We start from the raw sequence: 13,203 nt of genomic DNA on the forward strand, positions 1-13,203 counted from the left end.
CACTAGCTTTATCATTTTTGAAGTTTTTTACACTTTTTAAAATCTCATCTTCGGTTACAGTACCATTCAATAAGTTATACAATTCATCTGATAAATTATGTACATCAAAATTAACTTCTGGTTCCTCAGTATTTGAGTCACATCTATTCATATATTTGAAATAGTCATAGAGAGACTCAATCGAAATTTCAGGGTCTACGCCTTTTTTTTTTTATTTGACCCAATATTATTCAAAATATTCCAAAACTTTATACTATCTGATTTTTTGGTCTGGCGTGATGTATTTCCAATATTTCTTTGGTACAGTTCATTTGCTTTAGAAATTTCAATTTTATAGCTTTTGCTTACATTTCATATGTTTTCGATAATCAGCATTTTTTATAAAACTGTACCTTTTCCGCGCTTTGTGAAATTTTTCAACTATCAAAAAATTGCTTGTTAAACCCAGGTTTATTGTCGCTTTTTGGTTTGGGATTTTTAAACGGCTTGTATTTACCAAAAGTTTGTGTAGCAACTGATTGAAAAAAGTTATTAACTCTCTCTACAACTTTGTTCATCTCATTTTGATGAATCCCTTGTTGTACCTCTAAATTATCTAATTCTAACAGTAGTTGTTCTAACTGACAATCATGATCACTTTTAACATTATCTAAAAATTCTGAAAAATTCTGAAAAAAATTCTTTTCTCCACTTGACATATTTTTCACTACAAAATTGTGAGAGTTCGTCAACTGGAGCTTGAATAACTACATGTAATTGACAATGAACATCTGAGACCAATGGATCAAATTCCATAATATCGAACTCTTTAACAACTGGAAATAAATCAGATGACAATAATAAATAGTCAATAACACTTGTATCATTACAAGTTTTTTTACCAATACCTTTATCATTACCTACTCTTGAGTTTGCTATATACATGTTATTTCTTTTACATACATTTTGTAACTTGTAACTCTGTGTAATGGAATACTGTTTCTAGGTAAATTTTCGTAGTCAAACATAATATTATACGAAAGTATATCCTCTGAGTTAAATTCAAAAATATCAACCAGATTCTCGTCCGGTATAATATAGTCTGGTATACTACCAGTTTTGGCATTAAAATCACCAAAAATAATACAATTTAGACTCTATATGTTTTTTTTTATATTGAGCATCTCATTTTTTACCTCATCGAATGATTCACTTGTTGAATATTTCGAATTCGATGGTGGAATATAAACACAACCTAGTAGACAATCAGTTTTCTGGTTTATAATAAGTTTTGAAATCTTTACCCACTGTCATGACTGTACAAATTCACAATCTGTATTTATAAAGTTTAAATAACCTTTTAACTTATTTCTATACATAACTACAATCCCCCCTGACTTTCTTTTACATTTTTTTCTAATTTTAGAATAATACATACAGTCATCAGGTATATTTAATATATCAATGTCAGACAGTTTTGTTTCTGTAAACAAACAAATTTCATAATTTTTTATCATCTCTATAAATTCAGGACACAACAGTTTTTGTTTTATACTACATACATTCAGAAAAAATAGGATCCGCATTGTTAGTTCGATTTTCACTTGTGCTGTTCCTCTTGCACAACACCTCTATGAAAAGGTGGAGGTGGTCTTTGCTCCATTGGTCGCTGGTTTTGGAACAGTGGTCTAGGTGGCATTTTTGGTGGTGGATGCGGGAAGAATCTCTTGTTGTCGATAAACAGTTTATCATCACGTAAATGTGCAACGTGTCCTTTTTGTCTTGCATCCTTCATGATCGGCACCAATTCACGTCTTCTCTGAATAACTTCCTCTAGGAATTGTTCATGGACATGAACTGAGTGTCCCTTTTTTAAAATTTTTCTCTTGCAGCCGCCATCACCATTTCGCGGTCCTTTCTTTTTTGTTTTTGATTGTGGCGGTGTCTTACTTGAACTTCGTTTTCTTTTTTTCTCATTCGGTACTTTCTTCTGTACTTTTCCTTTTCCCTTTTTTGATCCCATTGTTGATCAAGGACATAATGTTCGACACGATATATCACAAAAATCCAATATAGATATAGGAAGATGTGGTGTGAGTGCCAATGAGACAACTCTCCATCCAAATAACAATTTAAAAATTAAACCATTATAGGTTAAAGTACGGCCTTCAACACGGAGCCTAGGCTCACACCGAACAACAAGCTATAAAGGGCCCCAAAATTACTAGTGTAAAACCATTCAAACGGGAAAACCAACGGTCTAATCTATTCTTCTTCTTCTTCTTCTTCTTCTTCTTCTTCTTCTTCTTCTTCTTCTTCTTCTTCTTCTTCTTCTTCTTCTTCTTCTTCTTCAACTGATCCCGCTTCAGCAACCCTGGCAGGTAATGTATGTATTTAACTCCATGATTGTTCTTGGAAAGAAGGAGTTCCTGTATAGACATCACTGGTGACCCTCTGTTGGTAAAACTTGTGTCCTCCATGAGTTCTACTGTCGCCATCTTTGAGGTAAGTACTCTTGTTGATGTCTATCAGCTCATTCTGGATACGATAGAGCATGCATAGCCTGTTATCACGGCGTCTTGTCTGTAATGTGTCCCATTTAAGATCTTCTAGCATTGTAGTGACGCACCCTGGTGTGCGTGATGTGTAATCATTATAGACAAATCTAGCAGCTCTTGATGCTTGCTTGGTTGGATGGGTCCCATATAGTAGAAGCATACTATATGACAGGTCGCACGAGTGTTGTATAGCCAGCAGCCTTTACTTTCCTTGTACATTCTTTAAGGTTTCGTTTGACAAACCCAAGTGTTCTGTTACCCTTTGCTGTAACACTCTGGATATGTTTGTTCCTTGAGAGATTGTTTGATATTGAAACTCCCAAGTACTTGGCACTATCTACTGGTTCGAGTATGTGTCCATGTAGAGTGTATGGGTATTGTATAGGTTCTTTGTTCTTTGGTGGTATGCGGATAATATTGCATTTTGTTGAATTGAATCTCATCATCCATGTTTTTCCCAATTTTCTAATGCTTCAAGGTCTTTCTGAAGTTGTTCTGTATCTTTGGCGTTACTAATTTCCATGTACAGTAGACTGTCATCAGCAAAGAGGCGGACATCTGATTGAGTATATCCGGGCATGTCATTGATGTATGTTAGGAACAATAAAGAACCTAGTACTGTGCCCTGTGGCACTCCTGACAGAACATCGTCTTGTTGAGATCTAGCCCCTTCCAATACTACCTGTTGTTTCCTGTTTGATAGGAATGAACTGATCCAGGAGTTTGTCCGGCCCCTTACTCCATAAAATTGGAGTTTGTACAGCAGTCTTGAATGAGAAACCTTGTCAAATGCCTTTTCAAAATCCTGGAGTATGATGTCAGACTGGGTTCCATTTGAAAGGTATTTGGCCATACGATCGATGGGTGAGGTCATTATTTTCCTTGATAAACAGGCAATCTATGATTTACTTCAAAACTTTATTCGCCTAATTATCGACTCCTAGGAGTCGATATTAAGAATTGAACGATGCACAGTAAGTGCGTGAATTTTTCTTGCTACCTGATTGGAAGATATTACGAGACATGAAAGTTCATTGATTGGTTAGAACAATCCAAAATAAATCAAGATTTACATATTCCTGTGTAAGATTTTGAAAATATTATTGAGTCAAACTGAAAAGGCTGCTTGCTTAACGTCCAGTGGCAAATATTCCATGCATGTTCAGAACGATACACACTGAATAAGAAATCATTCTGTGACCTACATGTATTTATATTCGTCTTCGTGTCAGTTCTAAAAAGACTTTATAACTTTAAAAAAATTTATGTATACCTTTTACTCTATCAAATGATCAACTAATAAGATAATCTTATATTCTATTGAATAACATTAACGTAACTCACCAAAGGGTCGGGTGTGGAGGGTATATAATTATATCCTGATTATCTTTTAATAAAATCTATTGCTATTTAAAAGACAATCTTTCTGAATTTTTCATTCGGTTGAAGTTATATCTGACAAACTAGATGTAAAACATGAATGATAAATGGTTTCCAGTGATAGAGGGTTGTCTCATTGGGACTCATACCACAAATTCTTATATCTATAAACACCTAATAGTGTAAAGAAGAATCCGCTTATTTCCTATGAATCGGCGCGTATTGTTGACTTAAAGTGAAATAACGGATTTTGTGATTATAAAGAGATAGCTGCCAAAATGTTTAATATTGCATGTAACTTCCACTTTGCTTGTTATTTCAGACAAACATTGCGCTGCGTGGTTAACAACGCAAACAACTCCATTACAGACAACTAATCCTGGTCAAACTACCACCACAACAACTCCTGACCAATCAGATGTATCCACATCTGCAGTTGTTAACATGTCTAGTAAGTTATAACACATATACAGGTATGATTGAGGTTAAAGGTAGTTGCTATTCACTAATCGGGAACATGTTAACTTTGTAGTTGTATAGTTATGTTGGCAGTTTTACAAAGCAAAAGTTACTTTTCACTCCGGTGTTCAATTTTTGTTCAAGTGTTGTGAATCAAAAAAAAAGTTTCAGAATTTTTACAATTTTCAGATGATGTATCTAAACAGATTTTGATTATTGCAGTGGTGTCAATACTGCTAGTAGAGGTCTGTCAATGTGTTGCATTTGCTATAATGTACAGAAAAGGTAAATTTTAATTAGTGTTTCGTGCTGTCGGATATTAAAATTAAATTAACTGATACAAATGTATGTTGCATAAATTTTAATGGGACTGTCAAAAAAAAAAAGAAAGTATAAAATTGAGAATGGAAATGGGGAATGTTTCAAAGAGACAACAACCCGACCATATAAAAAACAATAATAACAGCAGAAGGTCACCAACAGGTCTTCAATGTAGCGAGAAATTCCCGCACCCGGAGACGTCCTTCAGCTGGCCCCTAAACAAATATATACTAGTCCAGTGATAATGAACGCCATACTAATTTCCAATTTGTACACAAGAAGCTAAAATTAAAAAACCTCTTTAATTCACATTTAGAGAACATAACACGGTCATAAGTGTAGAACCAAGTTTTTTAAATTACAATTATAGATGACAATACGATACGCCATGAGCAGTGTAGAACAATATATTATTGAACATAGTCTATGCATGATTACCGTAACAAATTATTATATATTGCCATAAGTTAATTCTTTGAAACAAAGGAAAATATTCGTTTCAGACTTTCTCTTTGCTTTGAAATACTAGTAGCCAAAAGTTATGCAAAGTTGACGTTAAAGATGGGTATGCTGCTCGTGTCATTTTTCGTCATTTATCTTCTCGAATATTGAAGTATTTACACAACTTTGAATATCTTTACAATATGTGCAAAATGTTCTGTTAAAGTTTGAAATGTGGTAAATTGATGATCGAACATAACATACGTTGAAGGTTTAGCATAAAAACGTTTTCTAAATTCTTGACAAAGACAACTTTTTCTAGTGGAATTATTAAAAAGGGATGTTAACTCAAGGTGCATGTGCGTTTAATTATAAAACATTTGATGATAATTCATTTTATGTTGCAAGTAATGACACAAAAAAATTATTGCAACACAGCTTATTTTAATATTTGAATTTATAACAATTGTAGGAATAATTTCTTTTACAACGTCAAAAAAGTAAGTACATAGTTCATTGATTTAAGGGGCATAAGGTGTCAAAGTCAAGTTAACCATATTTCGTGTGAAATTCAAGTAGACGCCGTTAGTTTAACTAAAAAGACTGTTAACATCGAGATTGTATCAAAATATTTTGTCGATTTTATAAATGTTTGAAACAAAAGCGAATCATTTTTAAACTCGTGTGAATCATTGTACGATGTTTGAACTCGTCCTGAACATGCATGGACTATTTGCCACTGGACAATATGCAACCAACAATCAAGCAATAATTGTACGATGTTTTGCAAACATTTGCGCAACCAATATCGTAAAGTAGGCTTTAAAAATTGCATGTATCAACACAATGCTCAAGACATTTTTCAAAAATAGACAACCAATACTCTCATTTATGCCTAAAGCAATAGTAAACACATTTATACAAGACAACAAGCAGCAACAACAATAACTGGATTACAGGCTCACAATTTGGGAAATTCAAATAACGAATAGCGTGGGAGTAACAGACGTGTGTGAGCCCTTAAAAAGTAAAATCCCCTATGACCTATAACTATGATATCGGTGAAACAGAACATCAAAAGCACAAACGGAAAATTTGAAAAGCCGCTAACCTTATCAGATAAAGAACCGACTATATGAATATGTTAGGTATAAATTAAATACTTATTGAAGTGCTTTGTGTACAGATGCAGCTTTGTACTGACTACTAGTATCTTATACATTCGATTTGTAACGCATAATATGGAATAAAACGCATTTTTATTCTTAATTTAAATTAAGAGTTATTCATTGATCAAGCTCACTAACAACATAATGAAACGTATACAAATGTTCATGCGCAAAGATAATAGACAGTAGTTTAATTTAAAGTTTTGATCATCTGTTCCCAACAACGGACCTATAAACAATCTCACAGCAATATACACACTTAAAACTGAATCTAAATAATTAAAGTACATCCATATCTGCCTAAAAATCAAATAAGTACATTGAATGAGAGACAAACGATACCAAAAGGACATTAAAGAAGAAAATAAACTGACAACGCCATGTAAAAAAATTATTAAAGACAGTATACAAAATACAAGATAGAAAAAAAAAGACCGAGCAACATGAACCCCACCTGAAATAAGGATCCTATAAACATATTCTGATCATCCTCATCTGACACCCATCAAAGCTTCAAATGTGTGTTTTTAAAAGTTGACTTCGAATTGTGCAGTAAAAAGAAGTTAAATATGGGGCAATAGACGAATTGTATCAATTTCAGATTTCGATATTTTGGAAATTGTTTTCGAATACTAAGTACAAGAATTTTTTGTATTCAATCATTTTTATTTTGAATTTAGAATATACGAAGACACAGTTGTTCACAACCAGGAAGCACCACAAGAAGTATACGATACAATAAACAACCAGGAGGCACCAGAAGAGGAATACAGTACAATAAGCAACCAGTAAACCTTAAAACAAGAAAACAGTACAATAAGCAACCAGTAAAACCCACAACAAGAATACAGTACAATAGATTATCAACAGTAATCCCCACAAGAACAATACAGTACAATAGACAATCCACGAATAAGTTTAAACATGGCAACTGAACACACAATGTACATAAAATAATGTCCAACATTCATCTTAGAGTTTTATACGCTCGTCAAAATTTTGACGGGACGTATTATGGTATACAAATGTCTGGCATCAGTCTGTCCGTCCGTCTGTCCGTCCGTCGGTTTGTTCGTCTATCCGGTGTCCACATGCCGCACCATAACTGAGAACCGCTTATCCAAATTTCATGAAACTTAACATAGGTGTTTCTTATGATGGTCAAACGATCTGTTTACTTGAAAATATGATTTAACTCGTTTGAGTTACGGGACTTTATATAACTAAAACAGGTACATGTAAAATTGAGAATAGAAATGGTTTTTGTTTCAGAACCTCAATGTAACATTTACGTCAAATAATAATAATATTATTAGCAGCTTTATCGGCCGGGGCAAAAACAAATTCCTTGGCTATTTCTATGTTTCACATATCTCGCTGTATCTCAAAAACGATATATGAATTTTGCTTTAAACTTCACACATTTCTTAATTGTATTAATCCAAAGATTTGTATACTTTTTGGTGAGGATGCAAAATTTTAGAGTAATTGAGTTTTGTAAAAAAAAAGGGGGAGGGGTTTCACATGTCGAGTCACAACGAATTATGATTATTGCTTAAAACTTTACACACTTATAATATACTAAAGATCTGTATACTTTTTGAGTTATTGAGTTTTTTGTAAAAAATAAAAGTTTTTTTTTTCACATGTTGCGTCGTATCTTAAAAACCATTAATGACTATTTCTTAAAACTTTACACACTTCTTAGTTATATTAATCTAAAGATCTGTATATTTTTTGGTGTTGATTCAAAGTTTTAGTAATGAGTTATTGAGTTTTTCGCAAAAAAATATTTTTTTAACATGTCGCGCCTTATCTCAGAAACTATTTATGGTTATTGCATAAAACTTCTCACACATGACAAAGGGCGTATCATGCGCTCATGGCTGTTTATTTGTCGTTAGTATTATAATAATTAATAATCAAGTATCTAACTACGATTTGCGAAACAGTAATAATTATGTAGTACCCGGTTATAGACTAGACATAACTAGAAAATAATTTTTCCCGTCCACTACTATTGAATGGAATAGCCTTAACCCCGCGAAACGTATGTCCAAAAATATAAATATTTTTAAACGAAAGATGAAGTCCAAATTGATACAGCCACCTTCCTGTTTTAGTTATGGGGATAGAAAACTTAATATCATTCATACATGTTTGAGAAATATGTGCAGTTCTTTAAATCCAGATTTACATCGTGTTAATATTATTAAAACCCAGTCCCGCATGCAGCTGTGGCAACCCTGTTGAGGATAATATACACTATTTTTTTTAGAGTGCGCGTTTCACAACGAAGCAAGAGAAATACTGTTTTCAAAATTAGAAAGATATGGGATAACCATTGGGCGTCTATAAGTTGGTGACGATGACCTTTCTTTTCAGCAAAACAAAGACATTTTTGAGTCCGTACAATCTTATATCAGAATAACATAAAGATTTACAATCAATTAACATTCTAAATTTCTACTTTATAACCCTTTACTCCAGCCAGTTTTTATTATTATTATTATTTTTCCTTATTAAATTGTATTTTTTTTCTATTTATTTCTAATTTTCGTTTGTAGTATGTATTACATGCATTCCTACTATGTTTTTTCGTCATTATCTAATGTACTTTGTGTTTATATTTATATTGGGAGAGGACGTCTCTGATGTTGTTATAACTTGTGTCCAATCCCTTTGGTTACATTTGCAAATAAAATATGATTAAACTAAATAATTAAAAAAAGTAATAATGAGAATAGAGCATTTAATCAAAAAAATATTTGAAAAAAACCAAATGTGCATTTCAACACAAAGTTGTATCTCCGAAATTTTTCATAAAAATATGTAATTAAGAAATATCATATTTGTTAGACGTTACTTACTATAGCTTTGCAAAGAAAATTGACATTCTTATTCAATTTCTTTCATTTGATACAATTGATAATACAGAATATATGTGTTAATAAAACATACACCAAACGTACAGGAATCTGATGTTCAGTGGTCGTCGTCTGTTTTTATAAATGATAATCGTTTCTCGTTTTTATATAGATTAGACTGTTGGATTTCCCGTTAGAATGGTTTTACACTAATAATTTTTGGGGCCAATAATAGCTTGTTGTTCGGTGTGAGCCAGATTGAATGATCCGTGTTGAAGGCCGTACCTTGACTTATAGTAGTTTACTTTTTTTAAATTGTTAATTGAGTGGTGAGTTATCTCATTGGCACTCAAACCACATGTTCCAATATCTAGTTATGTAAATAAAGTTAAAGAAACTAAACTATACTCTCCAACAGATTAATCCAATCATCAGACTTGTCGTATTTAAGGATTAAAGCTGAATATAATAAAAGAACAGAGTTCCAATGTCCCCCGCGTTGCACTTAATAAATATTTCCAAAGGGCATGACTCATTTAAAAAAAGTCGATCGTCCACAATTTTAGAAATTGTCCGAGATATGGCTTATATTAACCTATAACAATAGTATACGTTTTCACAAAAATCTGACATGTATCCGTGAGAGCGCTAACGAGGCCATTTTCCATAAGTTAAATTTCCCAGGAACATAACCTTTTAAACAAATTCGATCGTTCACAATTTTAGAACTTGTCCGGGATATTGTTGATATTGCCTATAGGATAGGTTTTAACCAAAAAAACCTGACAAGAATTGTATCCGTAAGAGCGCTTACAAGGTCATTTTCCATAAAATTAGAATTCCTAAGGGTAATACCTTTTTTAAAATCTGGCAAGAATTGTACTCAATAAAGCGCTAACAAGACCGGACGAACGGACCGACACCCAGTATTTCCATGTCACCCGGAATGCGTCACGCCGGCCCGGGACAAAGAGAAGATGAAGTATGTGATTGCTAATGAGACAACTCTTCACAAGAGACCAAATGACACAGAAATTGATAATTACAGGTCAGTATTCGGCCTTCAACAATGAAGTTTTGTTTAAAAAGGGTTAAGATGAAAAAGACAACGAATCATGCCTGTTTAAACTATTTCCCCAATCAGTCTCATTTAAATTTAACAAATAAGACCATAATTTAAATGGACACTGCCCAATGTCAACAATTTATAACAATTTATGACTTAAGTTATTGACAAAGATAAAATTATTTACCGATGAAAGTTAGGTTATTGAAAATTTAACAAATACTTGTTAAGACGAATATGGAATTTGATGCGGTGTTAAGCGGCATTGCTGTGATCCTTTTTATAACAGGTGAGTTTGTTAACAACATACTTTGTGACTAAAACCAGGATTTAAATATATAAAGATTTTTACTGCTAAAAGATCGAACTCGATTTCTTTGTTCCATGATAATTCAGTCTGAAATCACATGGTTTCGGTATATACGATCATGTGTACCTTTAAATAACGAATTTCACAGAAACTATTAGTCTTAATTAAATAAGTTAGTTCTAGTGGAGTATTTTAAAATCCTTATGGGTTCCTTCATCCTTTTGTACGTAACGTTAACGGTACATTGACGGATTCAATATTTAACTTTTACTATCGGGAAAGCATTTACTTTTAATTTTGACCTTATAATTCAATGGTATTTGATTTTTAGAAGTGTATTATATAAAGTGATAATATTATAAATACGACTGCGCTATTTGCATGCAATTAATTAATCGAATTCGAATGAAACTTAGGGGGTACCCAGCACTTACCATGAAATAATTTTTTGCTCGTTTTATTTGCATTAAATTTTGACATAATATTTACATTGAACTTTTGACACACATATAAAAGAATCCACAATTTATAAGAATTATTTCGTTGGCTATATAGCATTTGTCATTATAGTTATAATTTAGATCATTGAGATGCTTAATTCTTCTTTTCTAATTGTATTTGAATGTTCAGCTGATTTTTAAAGCATTGCCTTTCTGACGTGTTTCCCCTTAAAGTTCAGTATACGTGAATTGAGACAGCAATCCAAAGACATAAATAAGACTTATAACATCTACATTTATTTGAAATTGTTTCATGGTGTGTGTTATATAAAAAAGAAGATGTGGCATGATTGCAAATGAGACAACTATCCACAAAAGACCAAAATGACACAAACATTAACAACTATAGGTCACCGTACGGCCTTCAACAATGACCAAAGCCCATACCGCATAGTCAGCTATAAAAGGCCCCGATAAAACATGTACAATGTAAAACAGTTCAAACGAGAAAACTAACGGCCTTATTTAGGTAAAAAAATGAACGAAAAACAGATATGTAACACATAAACAAACGACAACCACTGAATTACAGGCTCCTGACTTGGGACAGGCACATACAGAAATAATGTGGCGGGGTTAAACATGTTAGCGGGATCCCAACCCTCCCCTAACCTGGAACAGCGGTATAACAGTACAGCATAAGAACGAACTATAAAAATCAGTTGAAAAAGGCTTAACTCATCAGATAGACAAAAAATACAAGTGGACGTGGCCGGGTACTTATACCTCCCGATACAAAAAGACACAATGAACAGAACTGAGAGTACTCGCAGTTATCTGACAGCTAGATCAAAGCCATTAAAACAACTTATAAAAAAATCATGCCTCTAAGACTAAACACTCAATCCATGTTTGTTTGTCTTCTCAAACTTTTTAATTCATAATGTAGCCTACCTTGTGAAATGTGTTCTTGATTTTGTAGAGTGCAATATTGTTACGCAGAGTATAGGAACAGTGGTAACACACAAACTAATATCAATGTTACTGCACAAGATGCCTATTTCAACATTTAATGTATCTGTATTGATGCAGTGATGCTAAAGGCCAAACTATTTGAAAACAAGCTGAAAATGATAATCTGCAATTACAAACCCAGACCGGTTATACGATGACATGAAATAAATAAGGCATACAAATATTAATGACACATGCAATATTACGTTCATGTTCCATCATTATAATTAAGAGAAGAAAGAATTTATTTTTTTATTTTTTTAGAAAATAGGGAAACAAAATAATTAACTTTTTGATGTAATTTGAAACATTACCTTCGTTGTTTTTAAAGGTTATAAAGCACAGATAGTCACACTAACAGTTGACAAGACGTTACCAGTAGATGAAGGAGAGAGGTTAGAGTTTACATGTTCTTTAACAGGCTATCCGAAGGTGGTCCAGTATATCAAAACACAGGATACTGGACCCATAGTATACTGGATAACTATTGGTGGACGGTGTGACCAGATACTCTACAACAAAACTTTATATAACGCCACATGTGACAAATATTATTCTAGATTTTATCTCGAAATTCGAAATGTGCCCATGACGTTCAATCAAAACAATATCACATGTGAAGCTCAGTATGATTTAACTACAGGAGAAACACAAAGTGTTTTACAGACTATAACATTAGAAGTAAAGCCAAAAAGTAAGTACAAACCTTAAAGATTTACTATAGCACGTAAACACTAATGATCACCCATCATATACATGTGTACCTGAAAGTTTATACAAATAAATTTTATGAGTAATACACTCAATGGGAATCGTGTCATATCAGCCGTCCGTGACAACATTGATATTAGTCACGATTGCAAATATATTAGGGAACGACCATTAAACTTTAAGGGAAAGGGAGTATGGTTCTTTCATAAAAAAATATTTTTATCCCAAATTTGACGAAAAAATATTCTGGTCAGGCTCAGGACAAAAAATTTTCCGACAAACCTCATTAATTGTGAAAAAATAATTTGATTGACAGCGTCGAATAACTATATAAGTTTCTAACTAAGAAGAAACCCAACAATAACTCCCCTTTTGAAATTAAATAATTGGTACCTTACCAAACCCTATACTGTATGGTGTCACGTAACGTAATCGACAGAAATGACTTTTGTATAGGTGTTATGACTGTTATCAACCCATCATCTGTA

At 32.9% G+C, this 13,203-nt stretch overlaps 1 protein-coding gene across 1 annotated transcript; it reads left to right on the forward strand.

The window, feature by feature from the left end:
- The first annotated feature begins 10,429 nt into the window (after nucleotides 1–10,429).
- LOC134722456 (uncharacterized) lies at nucleotides 10,430–12,715 on the forward strand. Its single transcript, XM_063586076.1, has 2 exons — nucleotides 10,430–10,529; nucleotides 12,336–12,715. The coding sequence occupies exons 1-2, from the start codon at nucleotides 10,478–10,480 to the stop codon at nucleotides 12,713–12,715; spliced, it is 432 nt and encodes a 143-aa protein (XP_063442146.1). The 5' UTR covers nucleotides 10,430–10,477.
- Nucleotides 12,716–13,203: the final 488 nt, after the last annotated feature.

Source organism: Mytilus trossulus, chromosome 6, assembly GCF_036588685.1.
Source record: "Mytilus trossulus isolate FHL-02 chromosome 6, PNRI_Mtr1.1.1.hap1, whole genome shotgun sequence".
NCBI classification, from domain to species: Eukaryota; Metazoa; Mollusca; class Bivalvia; order Mytilida; family Mytilidae; genus Mytilus; species Mytilus trossulus.